Here is a 15,704-nt window from a genome sequence, read left to right as displayed (position 1 = left end):
TCCAATTATAAACGACAAGCTGATCGGAGAAATAGACATCATTATGGACAAACTAAATGCAGAGCTTTGACATGTTGGAGCGCATGACAGGTCCCAGGCCGCCTATTTGTTTGTGCCACTATACTCCCATCTACTGGCATGTGTAAGTAATCACAACGGTAACCAAAAGACTCGCCCCAAAACCCCAGCGGTTCTTGTATTCTTGTATTTGTTTACTGAGGATAAGGTTAGAAATAAAATAGGTTTAGGTTTAGGCATAGTTTACTGATGTTACATTCAAGAATAAGGTTAGGTTTAGGCATAGTTTTACTGAGGTTACGTAGGAATACCAGGTGGCGACCATTCCGAGGTCGCCGGATTTGCCCCGGGCGACTGTTTTGGGGCGAGCGTTTTGGTATTCATCTCAACCCACTGCTTTTATTAGCAACGTTCTCAAGTGATTTACAGTCTCCTTATGATATTATTTAGGATAATAGTAGATAGGGATATGTATATTTTACCACGAAAGTATGTGTCGTATCTGGTCATATTTAATATACCAGTATGCAAGTAAAAATAGATGGCTAAACTGCATGCAGCTGTGAAGTACAGTCATTTAAATGTCTTTGTCTTCCCATCCTGCTCACACCTTGAGCAGGGGAAGATAGAGAGACAGTACCATTTGCCGATGTTCAAAGGACTTCAGCTGCTTGATCAAACAGGTGGGGGGATCATTGACCCCCACCTCACATGAACTATCTGTATCCTAATGTGAAGCTATTGTGATATAAAGATGAACTAAAATGTTACTCATTGCTACGAGTACAGTTGTCTTGTCACACGACGTGAGGCTGTGTGTGGGACAGGGGCTTCTGCCCCTGGCTCTATGCTGTTGTACTTGATGATGAATAAACCGAATCTCTGATGGAAAACCTGGGAACCTGATGTCTCTTCTCCTCTACTTCTTTGTAACATCTACCAGCCGGGTAACCCGCATTTTGGGCCTCTTCTGACACGTCATATGTAAATAAATGGTAGGATAGGGTGGGTTCTTCTCATAGACTGTGGTTCTTCTTCTTAAACACTCGGTACCCGCCGCGATCCCACAATGCTGCTGGCGAAAAGTAGTGTTGCCATGTCTGGTTTTTATAAGCGAGTTTGGGCTTGTTTTTCTGTTAAGTTGCTTGTAAATATATTGGTTGTTGCGGCTTGCGTTTTTTTTTGGTGCTTGTTTCTGAAGTGTAGTTGCTTATTTGGGCTTGCTTCCAAATGTTTTAATTATTGTTTTAGCAATAATAGCTCATGTAGACCTGGCTGCCTATCCCTCTCATCAAATCTGGCAACACTGGTCGAAAACCTTATGCCTTCTCCTTCCTGTTTGCCTTCCATCTTTCCGGCTCCCGCAGACAGAAGCTGCGTGGTTGTTCTTTGCTAACAGCAGCACATTTTACCACCTGTATCTGTTACATTTGGTCCTCTCTCAACATGTCGTACCACGACACCGAGGAAGTTGACGCCAGCGTATGTGTTTCTTCTATACGTTTTAACGAATTCATGTGGGAAGTATTCAAAGTAATGCTAGTCAAGAAAAAGATGTCGTTAGCTACCAGTTGGCTAACTGCTAGCGTGTTAGCTAGCTAGCTCACCCGGCATAGCAGGGGGAGCCAACTTGATGAGGATGATGATGGCAGCATCTGGCAGCATTATCATGCCCTTTGCCTAGCTGTAGTTTACAACCCTCGTAGACGTATTTACGATTCTGACGTCTTCAATCTACGAGAGTTGTAGGGTGCACGTCCCATGCAGGGGAGCACTTTCTGCACTTTACCCCGCGACACTCCAAACATGTACAAATTGAAAATAAAAGGTGCTTACCGCAAAGCCCCAAATGTTAACTACCTTCGCGGGGTAGTAGTGATCCCCGTCGAGGTATATCTTTCAATAAAGAAGTCTTTTAATCCAGCTTGTGTCGGAATCTTCACTGTTCTTTTGTTTTAAATGAGTTTGAACTTAGCGATTTGGCGGTCGGGAGGTGTATTGCGTACTGCTTCTTCTTTTGTTTAAAATGAGTTTGAACTGCGCATTAGCGATTTGGCGGTCGGGAGGTGTATTGATACATTGTGTTTTCAATGCGCAATACACCTCCCGACCGCCAAATCGCTAATGCGCAGTTCAAACTCATTTAAAACAAAAGAAGAACAGTGAAGATTCCGACACAAGCTGGATTAAAATACTTCTTTATTGAAAGATAAACCTCGACGGGGATCACTACTACCCCGCGAAGGTAGTTAACATTTGGGGCTTTGCGGTAAGCACCTTTTATTTTCAATTTGTACATGTTTGGAGTGTCGCGGGGTAAAGTGCAGAAAGTGCTCCCCTGCATGGGACGTGCACCCTACAACTCTCGTAGATTGAAGACGTCAGAATCGTAAATACGTCTACGAGGGTTGTAAACTACAGCTACCCTTTGCCCTGGGTTGACTGTCAAAAATATGTTTAATCAAAACATTTGGATTCACTACATTGCTAGCTAACCAGAAGATACAATTGCTAGAGCAGTGCAGCTAACATCAGCAGACAACGATAATGTCAGCTGTTTAGGCCAGCATCTACATGTAAAATATGAATTAAATACTGTGTGGTTTCTTTAATGTCTTCACAGTACGATCCCTATTCCTACACCTCGGGCGGCGGCACCACCACCACCACCAATGATTACGAAGGGCACACCGGTTTGTCAAATCCATCTTTAAAACTGACAGCTGCTTGATTATCACGTTTCAATGTTATTGCACTGGTACACCGTGCACTATAGCCATAGTGGCTCATTGGTTTGTTTGTGGTTGGTGTGTATGGTTGCAGGTGACCCCAAAGCAGACCTGGCCTACGAGAGCCGGCAGTATGAGAGCCAGCAGACCTCCTATCACGTGATCCCAGAGGTGATCAAGAACTTCCTGCAGTATTTCCACAAAACCACCTCGGACCTGATTGACCAGAAGGTGTATGAGCTGCAGTCCAACCGCGTGTCCAGCGAGAGCATCGAGCAGAAGATCTATGAGATCCAGGATGTGTATGAGAACAGGTACATGTTTCATTTATTCATTTTCTGTATTATTGATGCCTGTAGGTGTGGGTCAGTCCATGCTCAAGTCTCAGCTCTTAGACAGGACAGAACCAGGGTCTTCTCTGAACTGAGGACAGTTTCTCTACTCTCACCAACCCAGCATACACACTGTATAAACAACTGATAGTTATGATTAAACAACATAATTGGTCACCTACAAATGTGAAATGTGATTAAATCAGTATGACAGCACACCTTGCTGTACTCAAATTAAAATGGACTAATCACTTTCTATATTACTCAGTTGTTGATCAGATATATCTCTGATCAGCCTTGATATTATTAGAATGCTTGAAAAATATTAGAAGGCAGCCTACATCAGCTGTGCTGGTGAGTTGACAGTGACACCGTGCTACTGGTTTAAAAATGCATGTGAAGTTTGCAGATGTAGCTACATCTGTGTCTACGCAAAAAAGTCCAGCAAATATCTTGGGTGCAACATGACTGAGCTTGCAAGCCAGTTTTATGTTTCTATGTATGGTGTTTGTTTGGCGAATCCTGCAATCTGTAGAATGCATTCACTCAAATCGGCTGGCTGAGTTAACGGGGTCTAGAAATGGTCTCAATAAGATCCCATGTATTTCCATGGAAACAGAAATAACACTAGCAAAACATTTTTGACTGTTTTCTATGTGAGCTAATCGCCCCACAATATGAATATACTGTACAGTATGTTGATTATATGTTTTCATTTGGTGGTAACCTTGTATGATTGAATTATTGCTCTCGAGGGTGTGCTTTACCATCATTATTGGCACTTCAGTGTAGGGCTGGGACATTAATTGCATTCATTGCTGTGATACGTGATGCATAACCTGAGCTCATCACCACAATACAATTTGAAGGTGGAGGCGGGGGGGGGGGGGGGGGAGGGTGTTAACTACCGAAACGCCACGTGTCTTTTTCACCACAGTAACACTGACCATCACAGACTTAATTCAGTGATGCTTACGGAACTTGATGCCAGTGATCACTTCACTGTTTAGTCCCCCCAGGATTGATAGTTAATATTATTATATTATAACACGCACGCACACACACACACACACACACACACACACACACACACACACACACACACACACACACACACACACACACAGAAATTGCTCTATTATGCCCATCACTGTAAATCACAACTGCTGCTGTCATGACTTATGCTGAATTTACTGTGAAAAGCCAGCCCGTTTCCATTCCATTTTAAATCGGCGCCATCTGCTTTAGAACCTGCCTTCTCCAAAACTATATCCACACACACAATACTGCACATGCATGCACGTTGCACACAATCCCCATCTATCTTAAAAAATGGGTAAAAACAACAACAATTCTCGTCATTCTGCTTGTTTTCTGCACCGTGCCTTGTATTCTGCTGAGAAATCAGTGGTAATTCCGCGATCACGGAATCGCAGAATCCTTGGGGGTTTAACTGTTGTGCCAGTAATGACAGTAAAGCAGATCCTGTCATGTAATATAATATTGCTTAATTGAATAACATCTATTGTTGCTTTCATAGAGGATGTAGTGCTGTGTTGTTTGGGGTGAGGGTGTCTTCATACCTGCCTCTCTTTTCTCCTCTGTCTGCAGCTGGAACAAGCTTACTGAACGTTTCTTCAAGAATTCTCCTTGGCCAGAGGCTGAGGCTATTGCTTCCCTTGTTGGCAATGGTAAGTCTGTCAGTGTTACATGCCGAAGTTGATTACATAATGACTTGTTACATGTATCTCACATGTGAAGGTCATTTCCACTTCAGCTCATTACTTTCACTGCTTTAATTATAAAATTATAGAAAATGGTTTTATCTGACCATGTTTGGACAAAGTACATGAATATGCATTGAACAGTTGGTGGAGTGGGTTGAGTGAAGAGTACTTTGAGAACACAATGTGATATGATTGTCAATCTGCGGTATGACTGGATGGCAGAGACATCACATCACAGTGTATTGTGACATGTTACATCCCTCTAGATGCTGTGTTCCTGATCCTATACAAGGAGCTTTACTATAGACACATCTACGCCAAAGTCAGCGTGAGTGACTGCTTGATGAAAGCACTTCTAAAATAATATTTCATATGACCCAAGGATCTGCATTGTGGATACCTGTATTTGATTTGTTTGAAAATTGTTTGATAATGCAGGGTGGACCGACTTTGGACCAGAGGTTTGAGTCATACTACAATTACTGCAATCTCTTCAACTACATTCTCAGTAAGTAATAATAATCTTGCAGTGCCAAACTTATGAATGAGCTTGTTTGTATTTGAACCAATTAAACCCTAAGGTTGTAGGTCTGTTGTATTCGCCAAATGTTCACCTCGGAATAGGGACGCTTTGGTTGAAGTGGTTAAGAAAGAAGAGTCACAGGGCTCTCGGGTAGCACAGGGTTAAAGCTTCTGCCCACCACCGTGGACACCGGGTTTCGGATCCTCCATGGAGCCTCTGGCTTGGCCAGGAGTTCCAATGCCCCGTGTTTGTGGGAGGGATGCAGGACAGGGAGGGCAATCTTTGTCGCTGCACTCTTGAATCTCTTGCACTAGTGATTCCCACAAGTTGGTAATGGCTGCCTGTCAGCAGGGGTGTTTAACTATGAGGAATGGGGTGTTTCCCCGCATGCACGGGTCCTCCCGGTGAAGCTTGTCACTGGCAGGTGAAAATAAGTATGTGTATCGGAAGAAGCATGTGGTTTCAATATCACCCTTAGGACAAGTCCAAAAACCGACCAGTAGAAGTCAGCAGTGACAAGATTACACAAGTGTGTGTGTGGGGGGAAACTGGGAATTACCATGACTACATTAAGCAGAAAAGGAGAAAAGGAGTCACATATGTGTTCGTCAACAGATGCCGATGGCCCTGCCCCCTTGGAACTACCCAACCAGTGGCTGTGGGACATTATTGATGAGTTCATCTATCAGGTAATAAATCAATCAATAATTTGACACAAAATATTGCAAAACAAATATTTTATTGATTAAAAGGATTTAATTCATGTCAATAAAATGAGGTCTGTCTAGCGCAACACGGCTGGCTCACAAAACTAGTAGGAAGGATATTCTGATCAAATCAAGATTCAAGTTACTGTATTCAGTTTTTCTGTGTTTCGAGTACTTTTAAGCTGTAAAATGACAGTGTGTTTGTTTACCTTGGCCGCCATGTTGGATATGTTGCTAATACCAGGCACCACATATTGATATCAGGGTGCTCACTCTCTATTGAGTAATGGTCTGTTCTTCATAGCAGTGGTCTGCTATCAAGAAATAACAGACCACTTATGCCATGATTAATCCATCAGAATTGAGAATTCAACCAAGCCATATAATGTTAAAGTGTCAGATCTCGGTCTAACAGTCTTTTGCAAATAATAGTGGGTTTAGCGTATTGGTACAATTCAGACACAACCCTAACCAACTGGCATCTCAGTGTGTAAAAACAAAATGAATAGTATTCAAATTACTGTAGCAGACATTGCACTGAATGCACACATTTAACATTCTGCTGTTTTCCTGTCCAGTTCCAGTCCTTCAGCCAGTACCGCTGTAAGACGGCCAAGAAGTCAGAGGAAGAGATTGAGTTCTTGAGGAACAACCCAAAGATCTGGAATGTTCACAGTGTGCTCAATGTGCTGCACTCCCTGGTGGACAAGAGCAACATCAACCGTCAGCTGGAAGTCTACACCAGTGGAGGTAAGGACTCTCATGATACTTCTTGTTGCCAGCCAAAACCGTGGACTGAGTTTGATTCAATTAAAAAAGACATTTGTTTACAGAAAACAAAACACAGAATATCCCTTAGGACATACAGAATATGGACAGGGGTAGACCAATGTTTCCTAGCCACATGGGAGACCACTTAATCCAATGAATCTTGTGGCCAGATTTCTGGAAACATGTTTTATACATTATATTTGGACTGAGCAGGCACGTTTCGCTACCAAAACCCAGTTATGTAAATATTTGTTAAAAACGTAACGTTCATGTGAACACAGGAGTCAATTCAAGTGTATCCCCCCAGTGACAATCTGTCCACCCAAACAAACCCACACAAACATCTATCTCAAGACAGATAGATGTTTGTCTTGTCAAGCTCACGGCAGTCTGGGGAAAATCTAAAGAAAATGGAGACCTTGTAAATTCTAGCAGATATTTGATTGGCTGTGATTTAGACAGCTGTTAAGGTAGAAACCATGGATAGTAGAAATTAATTTCTGTCTTTGGCTTAACTAATACAATTGACTTCTAGTCAAAGCTTTTACTGCAGACTTGGCTAAAACAGAGATGTAATGATGTGTGGCGACTGGTGCTGCATTTGTAGTCACAAAAATTGTGTAAAATATAAATAAAACAAAATTCAAGGTCAGAAAAGGTTTTATAAACTCACTATAGAATTCTTAAAAAGCTTGTAATCCATCAGCATTCTGCCCTCTTGAGGAGAATCAACCCCATACTATATTCCAATCCCAATCTAATTGTGTGGTTCCATGGTTGTTTTTGTGGTGAAATTTTAAATACCGGTTGGATTTGGATCGCCTAGCCTAGGTCATAGATTCAACTTTTTGACATCTTGAATAAATTATGGTTAGTTTTATTCAGTTACAGTGCTATATGAGATGGCTAACATACCCTGTTTTGGTTCGGTCAGGAGATCCAGAGAGTGTTGCAGGAGAGTATGGCCGCCACTCCCTGTATAAGATGTTGGGCTACTTCAGCTTGGTTGGGCTGTTGAGGCTGCACTCTCTGCTTGGTGATTACTACCAGGCCATCAAAGTCCTGGAGAACATTGAGTTGAACAAGAAGGTACAGTTTAGAACGCACTATTACTGATTCTTGCTTGAATGTTGACAACGAAAATAGCAGACACTCACACATACACCGTACCTGCGTTCTTCTTCTCCTGCTCACGTATTGTTGTTCCTCTTATTCAGAGTATGTACTCTCGTGTGCCTGAGTGCCAGATCACCACTTACTACTATGTGGGCTTTGCCTACCTGATGATGAGGAGGTACCAGGACGCCATCCGCGTCTTTGCCAACATCCTGCTCTACATCCAGAGGACCAGGAACATGTTCCAGAGGTCTACATACAAATATGAGATGGTCAGTCTGTGGATCTGCATGGCATTCTATTACGGGTGTAATGGTACATAAAGATTTTGGTTCTGTGCGTATTTCGGTTGTGAAGACACGGTTCAGTTTTTTTTTTCCTGTACAGTAAAAAAAAAAAAAAACAATTACGCTGTACACAACTTTCCCATTGCACATTCCTTTCTAAGTTGGTTACAAAAAGCACTGGAAGATTTTAAGGGTAAGAAAAACAACCATGGTGGTGTTGTGATTGTGAACGGGTACGGTGTACCATGCTTCATATGTCTGTGTGGAAAATCATTATTTCAGGTCCGCATTCCCCCAAAAATATGATTAGGCACTCATTCGGTACGGGCCGTTTGGTTCTGTATGGCGGTTCGGTTTGGTATTGTTACACCCCTATTGTCTGGGGAAGATTTCATGGAATTTGTGAACACCAGGCACTAAAAGCAATGTTTAGCTTTGAAACAAATTAAAGGCAAAACAGCAATGTTTGAAATCACATTTTTTTATTGATCAAGTACTAAACCTAACTTCATCACTATACAATGCATGAATGCTGCAGACTACTACATTGTTTCTATTAATCATTATAGTTTATACAATATAGTAGACTTAATAAATTTAGCTTTGGTTAGCTATAAGATAACTTGCTATCGTTCTCCATGTTGTGTAGATCAACAAGCAAAATGAGCAGATGCACGGTCTGCTGGCCATCGCTCTCACCATGTATCCCATGCGCATTGACGAGAGCATCCACACACAACTGAGAGAAAAGTACGGAGACAAGATGCTGAGAATGCAGAAGGGGTAAGGAAAAGACCATGCACTGAAAGGACATTTCTTGATTTCTTGTTTCTTTTGGATAGTCTCACATCTAAGTGTTCCTGGATTAATACAATAGTTAGTTTGTCCAGCACTCAACAGTTGGTTTACATTATATAAAATCTTGGACATCCCATGCTCAGTCATCCTGAGTTGGCGGTACCCAGGATCGAAGCAGACACATTATCTACACCCTCCCACATAACATCAACTGTAGGGAAAGTTTAAACAATATTTAAGAAATAAAAAATTACATTCTGCTTAACTATATAAATTACAATATCTTTGGTATCGAGTGCAATCGCTTACTTCAATTCATCTTTTTATTATGGCGTGGCACCAAGGGGCAGAGAAGGGTGTCTGTGTGTCTGTCTCTGACTTTCTGCTGCTAATCTCGCAAACCACTGTGCTGGTCAGCGCCAAATTTCTTTTGCATACTCCCAGTAGGCCAAGGAAGTAAATCCCGGCCTGTACCAGGCACCTAGGCTCAATGTAGCCTGGCAGCGCCCCCCCCCAAAAAAGGAAGTAAATCCCTGAACATTTTTCACATAATGTTTATACTTAAATCTTTCGTTTTATACTGGAAGTCAATGGAGAGGCGTCAAAGAACCTCCATATAAGCCACACTGTTATTAGACCCCATCATGTAACATAATGATTCAATTCAAATTCAAACTTTATTCCAGACACTCAGGGGGTCCATATTGCATACAGATAAGACATACAAATATAAGAAAGTAAAACAAGATAAGATGATTAGGACCTTTTATTGACCCTGCAAGGGAGTCGCTGAGGACAGTACAACAGTTAAAAGGAATACAGATTACAGGGCAAAAAAATAAAGTTCTGAGATACAGCATGATGGAAAGACATCACAGTCAAAGCAAAGTCAATTATGGGTTAGTGTGACCTGGAGTTTTTCTGTCCATCTGCAGAGACCTGCAGGTGTTTGAAGAGCTGTTTAGCTTTGCCTGTCCCAAGTTCCTGTCACCTGTGGTGCCCAACTATGACAATGTCCACCCCAACTACCACAAAGAGCCTTTCAGCCAGCAGCTGAAGGTGTTTGCTGAGGAGGTCCAGCAGCAGGCTCAGCTCTCCACCATCCGCAGGTACAACACTCATTCACTGTATGGATGAGGGCTTTACTGTGTTGACTGAAGAGTTACAATATTAAACAATTCCAAGGTGTCTGTCTCCGTTCAGATTATTTGTAATGAGCATTTACCATAATTTTGTACCTGAGAATCTCATTTTAAGGTAATTCTAGGGTTTATAATAATCACATAATTGGGTAATTACCAGATTGTGAGTGAATGTAATCGTTACTTGCATCCCTAGTTCAATGTACGTTAAAGTGTTAGTCGCCACCCTTTTGCCATGCTAAGCAGGCATAACATATTTCCATATTTCCTATGACTTGAACTAAACAAATAATGTCCCATGTGTCACTCTGTTACCCCAGGAAGGTTAAAACAGATAGTACATTCATAGTAATTTCCAAACACAAATAATTCTATATCTCTAACATCATTTTATGTCCAGTTTCCTGAAGCTGTACACCACCATGCCAGTGGCTAAGCTGGCAGGGTTCTTGGACATGACGGAGCAGGAGTTCCGCATCCAGCTCCTGGTCTTCAAACATAAGATGAAGAACCTGGTGTGGACCAGCGGCATCTCTGCATTAGATGGGGAGTTCCAGTCTGCCTCCGAGGTCGACTTTTACATTGACAAGGTGAGCAGGAGTCTAATTGACACTTGTTTTCTCAGAACTCAAAACCGATAAGACATGGGCCCCATATAAATGGTAGCTTCAGTACTGTTAACTACCTGTGGTATTTGCTGTTAGCGGATATTCCAAGGTAATTGAATCAATATTTACTGTTCCGCACTAGCTGAGCATCGCATCAGATCGCGTTGAGGTCTCCTGGTGTGCTACCTTTGCTAATCCATCCATCCAATACACATACGTAGCATTGCACTGTTAACAGGTTGTCTCCTCAATATTGGTCATGTGTGCAAGTTGTATAAAACACTTAACTGTAATTTAATTTGCACAATTGGCATAACTAGACGGGTGCCACCGGCATACTCCTACTTTAACTTGTGTCTGTGGTTTGTCTTTCCACCTTGTTTCCCTAGGATATGATCCACATCGCTGACACCAAGGTCGCCCGTCGCTACGGAGACTTTTTCATCAGACAGATCCATAAATTTGAAGAGGTGATGATTGACCATGGCTGTGTATTAAAGCATCAAAATGATTGAAAAGGAAATCTAACTGTTTATCCATCCAAGTTTTAATGATTGTATCACAACCACTATCGGTATTGTAAACCAAACAACCATACACAGCCCTACATTTGACTTACATTTTTCAGCCAGTCTTCTCCATAGACCTCTGTTTAAATAAAGTTTGCAACTTTGTCCCTGCAGTTGAACAGGACATTGAAGAAGATGCCAGCAGCAAGTGGTACCACCAGCAGCAGCAGCTCTGCAGCAACGACGACAGCAGCCACCACTCGAGCAGTCTGACCAGCGCCCTGAAAGAGCTGTACTTCCACAGACTCCTATTATTGATGCAACATTTTCTATGTAATCTGGTTACAATAAAGTGGCGGACTGAAGTGCTGGAAGCATGTTGTCTTTTTTTTCTCCCCTTAGTTGCAGTTTGTTCTTAATTTCCTGTTATTGTAGTGTATACACAGCTACAGATAAAATAATCATGTATTGTACATAATACTTGACTTGGTTTTCTGTAAATGTCATCACTAATTTCATGTACTGTATGTTTATGGCAGAAATTTAACAGATCCGTAACTTCGACTATGCCACCTTGAGAGTTTCACCCAAGGAATCAAGGAACATAACCACATTGAATTGCAACACAGGTTAGTTTGTAAATGAAGGGAGCAGAGACATGCTTCTTAAGATAATCAAGTACATGTATTTTAAACCAACTAATAAAATGTACTCCTCAAATGGAAGTTACAATTTAATTAAGCAGTTTATTAATCACAATTTAATGTTAAAAAGGTGAAAAGGCACAACTATTATGTCACATAAAATACACTTGCACACCAGCAAAGGCTGGTAAGAGAAGCCACAGTCAGACTGTAGGGGGGAGGAGAGATAGAAGGGTTAGTAGGGTGAGGGTTCAAACAATTAACTACAAGCCTGTAGTAACTGAGGACTCCTTAGGGGTCCCGGACCCCCTGTTGAATACCCCTGATGTAAATAATTTCAGTAAAAGCATTGAGAACCACATGTGTTTGCAGGCAGCTTGTGGTGTTTGTCCATCAGGGATGACAGATGAAGTACAAGGTCTTCATCACATGCTGCCAGGGGATGGACCACACCTCGAAGTGACACTGCAAAGTCTGGGAAACAGAACAGGGTAAGGCAAGCTGAAATGTGTGGGAAACACAACAGGGCAGAACAGGGTATGTTGAAATGTGTGGGGAAACACAACAGGTCAGAACAGGGTATGCTGAAATGTCTGGGGCCTGGCTCACATAGTTAAAACAATCGTTTTGTCGCTGCCTTCCTTATGCCTTACGTGAAGCATAAGGCCGTTTCAATTCCTTCCCTATGGAAGTCACGTGGTTTGATAAGGCTGACTTGCCTTAGGGGAGGGGGGGTAAAGCCAGAGAGCCGTGAGGCACACGTAAAACAGCAAACCACGTGACTGCCATAGAATGAATTGAAACGGCCTTATGCCTCACGTAAGGCATAAACGATTGTTTTAACTGTGTGAGCCAGGCCTGGGAAACGACAGGACAGAACAGGGTATGCTGAAATACAAATTTCAGCATACCCTGTTCTGTCCTGTTGTGTTTCCCAGACATTTCAGAAATGTCTGGGAAACAGAACAGGGTATGCTTTCTTTTGTATCCCCACGAGGATAATAATCAATAATAATAAACAATACACATGTCACTCAGTAGGCCTACTCTATGAACATAAGAAACAGCGTTGCCGCCATATATGGTGGCTGCCAATGATAGTAGAGACGGCACAATACTTTGCCAGCCTTTTGGCCTCCTTTTTGGGCATCCCAAGTCATATAATACTGTATTTAGGCTGCACCTCTAGCCTAGTTCTAAGATAGGCTAGGGTCAAAGGTGCAGGCTATCTCTAATATCGTTGCTGTCGGGTAGAAACCTTGTATGTCCATTGTATTATTTAAAACATTTTAAAATAGTCAAAAAATAAGCCGATCTACAAGCTCTGAGCTTGAACATCGGCTATTTTCACAACTTCTCTGCAACACTCCTAAGTACTTGAAGTAGGGCATTCATTCAAGTTGGAATCCGGAGATATGATGTTTCTGCCCGACTGCAAAGATAAGAACACTTCTCAGGGATCTTCATCATGCCACAACAACATCGGGTGTGTTAACTGCTGTAAAGATGTCTGCGTTATTATCACAGTGATGAAACATGGATGAAATGACACAGGAATGTAACTGTTTGTACATTCTCACCGAAGATGCATCATTTGATATGTCCTATTGTCCTATGATGTCTAGCCTGCTATTCTGTCATGACGTCCTACAGTATATACCGTACATCCCTTTGTATGCGTAACAGGCACTCAAGATGTGTCACACACACACACACACACACACACACACACACACACACACACCACATGATGACAGGATGAGTTGGTTACCTGATGGAAGCGTCCTTCTGGTTGAAAGTCACAGACTGACAGATCTTGGTTCTTCTGTTTTTTACTGCAGACGGTTCTGGAGATCTCCAAGTCCACCAGGTAGCGGATTCCTTTAATGATCTGGAACACAGAGCACATGCATTGCTGGCCGAGCTGTTTTCTAATGAACTTAATACATTTGACTTTGGAAGCAGTAAAAACGATGTGTGGAAATCTAAAGTAGAGGCATGATGGGACCACTGTCTGTAACCTCCCACCTGTCTCTGAGCCCCACCAATGGCAGAGGCTTTGAAGAGGAAGATGTCGTTGGATTGGTTGTTGAAGGAGTAGGTGCCAGTCAGGATGGCGTTGCGCAGACCCGTGTCATTCTTGCTGATGTTGTAGGGCATCCCAGGCACAGGTCCACCCTTCTGCTGGACCTCCCCCAATGCAGACAAACACCCTGGTGAAATGACAACGCAAGTTTAGCTCCTACACTTAAGATTAAACCAGAAACTGGATAGTGTCAAAGGTCGTGTCAAACCTAGACACAAACCTAAATGTCTCAAACAAAAGAGCAGGGGGAGATGAAATACAACCACCTCAATTGTTATGTTAGGCCTATATTGTATTAACATACTCTACCATACAGACTGGACAAAATAACATTTTATTCACTAAAAACTATTACATAATAGAACTTTAACCTTTCAACCTGGCGTGCCTGTTTTGGGCATGTCATTATAGGCAAACATTTTTCAGAAGTAGCTAAAATAGTAGATCCACAATCTCTCAACACGTCGCATCGTGATGTGTTGAGAGCTTGTGGATCAGTTATTTTCACTACTTCTGCACACTGTCATACGATTAAGTATAACAATAGGGCATTCAAAAAACAAAGAGATGAATAGGATATACATGGTTTCTGACTGACAGCAACGGTATAGCCTAATATATTCAAATTCATGACAAGAAATGCCATACAAGTTATTCCAATGTAAGATGGTGAAGGTGAAATATGAGATTCAAAGATTTCATCTTCCTTGCAAATCCTCCTCGACACTATCGCCCCACATTAAAGGTTAAGTTCTAACAATAGAACTGCTGTTTCACTACCAATGATACAAGCGGATTAACGTGATCCTCCTGTTTCCGTGGTAACAATAATCAAACAGATAGTCTCAAAGTTCTACGTGCCTGTAGTGACACTAATATAAAATAGATTTATTTCCATGGTAACTCTCTTACCCAGGAAGACTAGCAGAGAGGTGAATGGCAGCACATGTCCCGTCATCATGGTCTGCCTGCCTGTGTCTGTCTTTCTTTATTTCTTATGTCCTTTATTTCCTTCTTTCTCTGTCAGTTTGTCTCTCTCTTCTCTGTGTGTGTGTGTGTGTGTGTGTGTGTGTGTGTGTGTGTGTGTGTGTGTGTGTGTGTGTGTGTGTGTGTGTGTGTGTGTGTGTGTGTGTGTGTGTGTGTGTGTGTGTGTGTGTCTCAACACCACACTCTGGCTTCCTGTATCAACTCAACATTTTGACCACAGCTCACAGCATCCTCTCTCCATGCCCCCCCCCTGAAGAAAGAGCTGCTGATTAGGTATATCAGTTTGGCTGTTCCTCACCTACAGTAGCCTCACATTGAGTAACTAACAAACTGACTTCAGTTCAGTTTGAAAATGGTCAACCTCTTGAGCGGTGACCCGAATAAGATGCAGATCTCACAGATGTGAATTTACTGTGTGTGGTTAGTTTAAATGAACAATATTTGGTCTTGATACTGTTTTGTTGTAGTGCGTTTGTAATCAGCAACTCAACTATTCATAGCTGCAGCAGTTCAACAGCATTTTGCACCAGAAGCATTTCTTCCTCATTATTTATATTTTTTTGACCATGCACCATGTATAGTTGAGTTCTGGCTCGGATCAATGGAACTAACGTAGTATAGCTTAAGTTCCTATTCATAGATGTTACAAAGAAAACACATTATTCAAGGTTTGAAAGGAAAAAATATATACTTTTTTTGTATTAATGCTTTCTATCATCA

At 41.9% G+C, this 15,704-nt stretch overlaps 2 protein-coding genes across 2 annotated transcripts; one reads left to right on the top strand and one right to left on the bottom strand.

Moving 5' to 3' along the window:
* Window positions 1–1,367: 1,367 nt before the first annotated feature.
* eif3s6ip (eukaryotic translation initiation factor 3, subunit 6 interacting protein) lies at window positions 1,368–11,635 on the top strand. Its single transcript, XM_084075710.1, has 15 exons — window positions 1,368–1,500; window positions 2,642–2,711; window positions 2,842–3,061; window positions 4,691–4,770; window positions 5,073–5,134; window positions 5,245–5,314; window positions 5,945–6,018; window positions 6,615–6,786; window positions 7,742–7,896; window positions 8,025–8,195; window positions 8,860–8,993; window positions 9,944–10,117; window positions 10,551–10,740; window positions 11,148–11,228; window positions 11,442–11,635. Exons 1-15 carry the CDS (start codon window positions 1,465–1,467, stop codon window positions 11,538–11,540), a joined length of 1,788 nt encoding a protein of 595 aa, XP_083931836.1. The 5' UTR covers window positions 1,368–1,464; the 3' UTR covers window positions 11,541–11,635.
* Window positions 11,636–11,929: 294 nt separating this feature from the next.
* On the bottom strand, window positions 11,930–15,030 carry cst7 (cystatin f). Its single transcript, XM_084076387.1, has 4 exons — window positions 14,910–15,030; window positions 13,940–14,124; window positions 13,683–13,802; window positions 11,930–12,385 (listed from the first exon to the last, which is right to left on the bottom strand). The coding sequence occupies exons 1-4, from the start codon at window positions 14,956–14,958 to the stop codon at window positions 12,305–12,307; spliced, it is 435 nt and encodes a 144-aa protein (XP_083932513.1). The 5' UTR covers window positions 14,959–15,030; the 3' UTR covers window positions 11,930–12,304.
* Window positions 15,031–15,704: the final 674 nt, after the last annotated feature.

The sequence above is a fragment of the Gymnoscopelus microlampas genome, assembly GCF_963454915.1.
Source record: "Gymnoscopelus microlampas genome assembly, chromosome: 13".
NCBI classification, from domain to species: Eukaryota; Metazoa; Chordata; class Actinopteri; order Myctophiformes; family Myctophidae; genus Gymnoscopelus; species Gymnoscopelus microlampas.
The sequence above is the reverse complement of the archived record's forward strand: the minus strand, read 5'-3'. Positions and strand labels throughout refer to the sequence as shown.

Bases quoted from the DNA above. Each gene is read 5' to 3' on its own strand.
- eif3s6ip (XM_084075710.1), top strand. From the start codon at position 1,465: ATGTCGTACCACGACACCGAGGAAGTTGACGCCAGC. The intron at 6,019-6,614 runs GTAATAAATCAA...TTTCCTGTCCAG, and splicing joins TTGATGAGTTCATCTATCAG to TTCCAGTCCTTCAGCCAGTA. The intron at 8,994-9,943 runs GTAAGGAAAAGA...GTCCATCTGCAG, and splicing joins ATGCTGAGAATGCAGAAGGG to AGACCTGCAGGTGTTTGAAG.
- cst7 (XM_084076387.1), bottom strand. From the start codon at position 14,958: ATGATGACGGGACATGTGCTGCCATTCACCTCTCTGCTAGTCTTCCTG. The intron at 14,125-14,909 runs GTAAGAGAGTTA...TCATTTCACCAG, and splicing joins CTCTCTGCTAGTCTTCCTGG to GGTGTTTGTCTGCATTGGGG. The intron at 13,803-13,939 runs GTGGGAGGTTAC...TCTGTGTTCCAG, and splicing joins TTGGTGGGGCTCAGAGACAG to ATCATTAAAGGAATCCGCTA.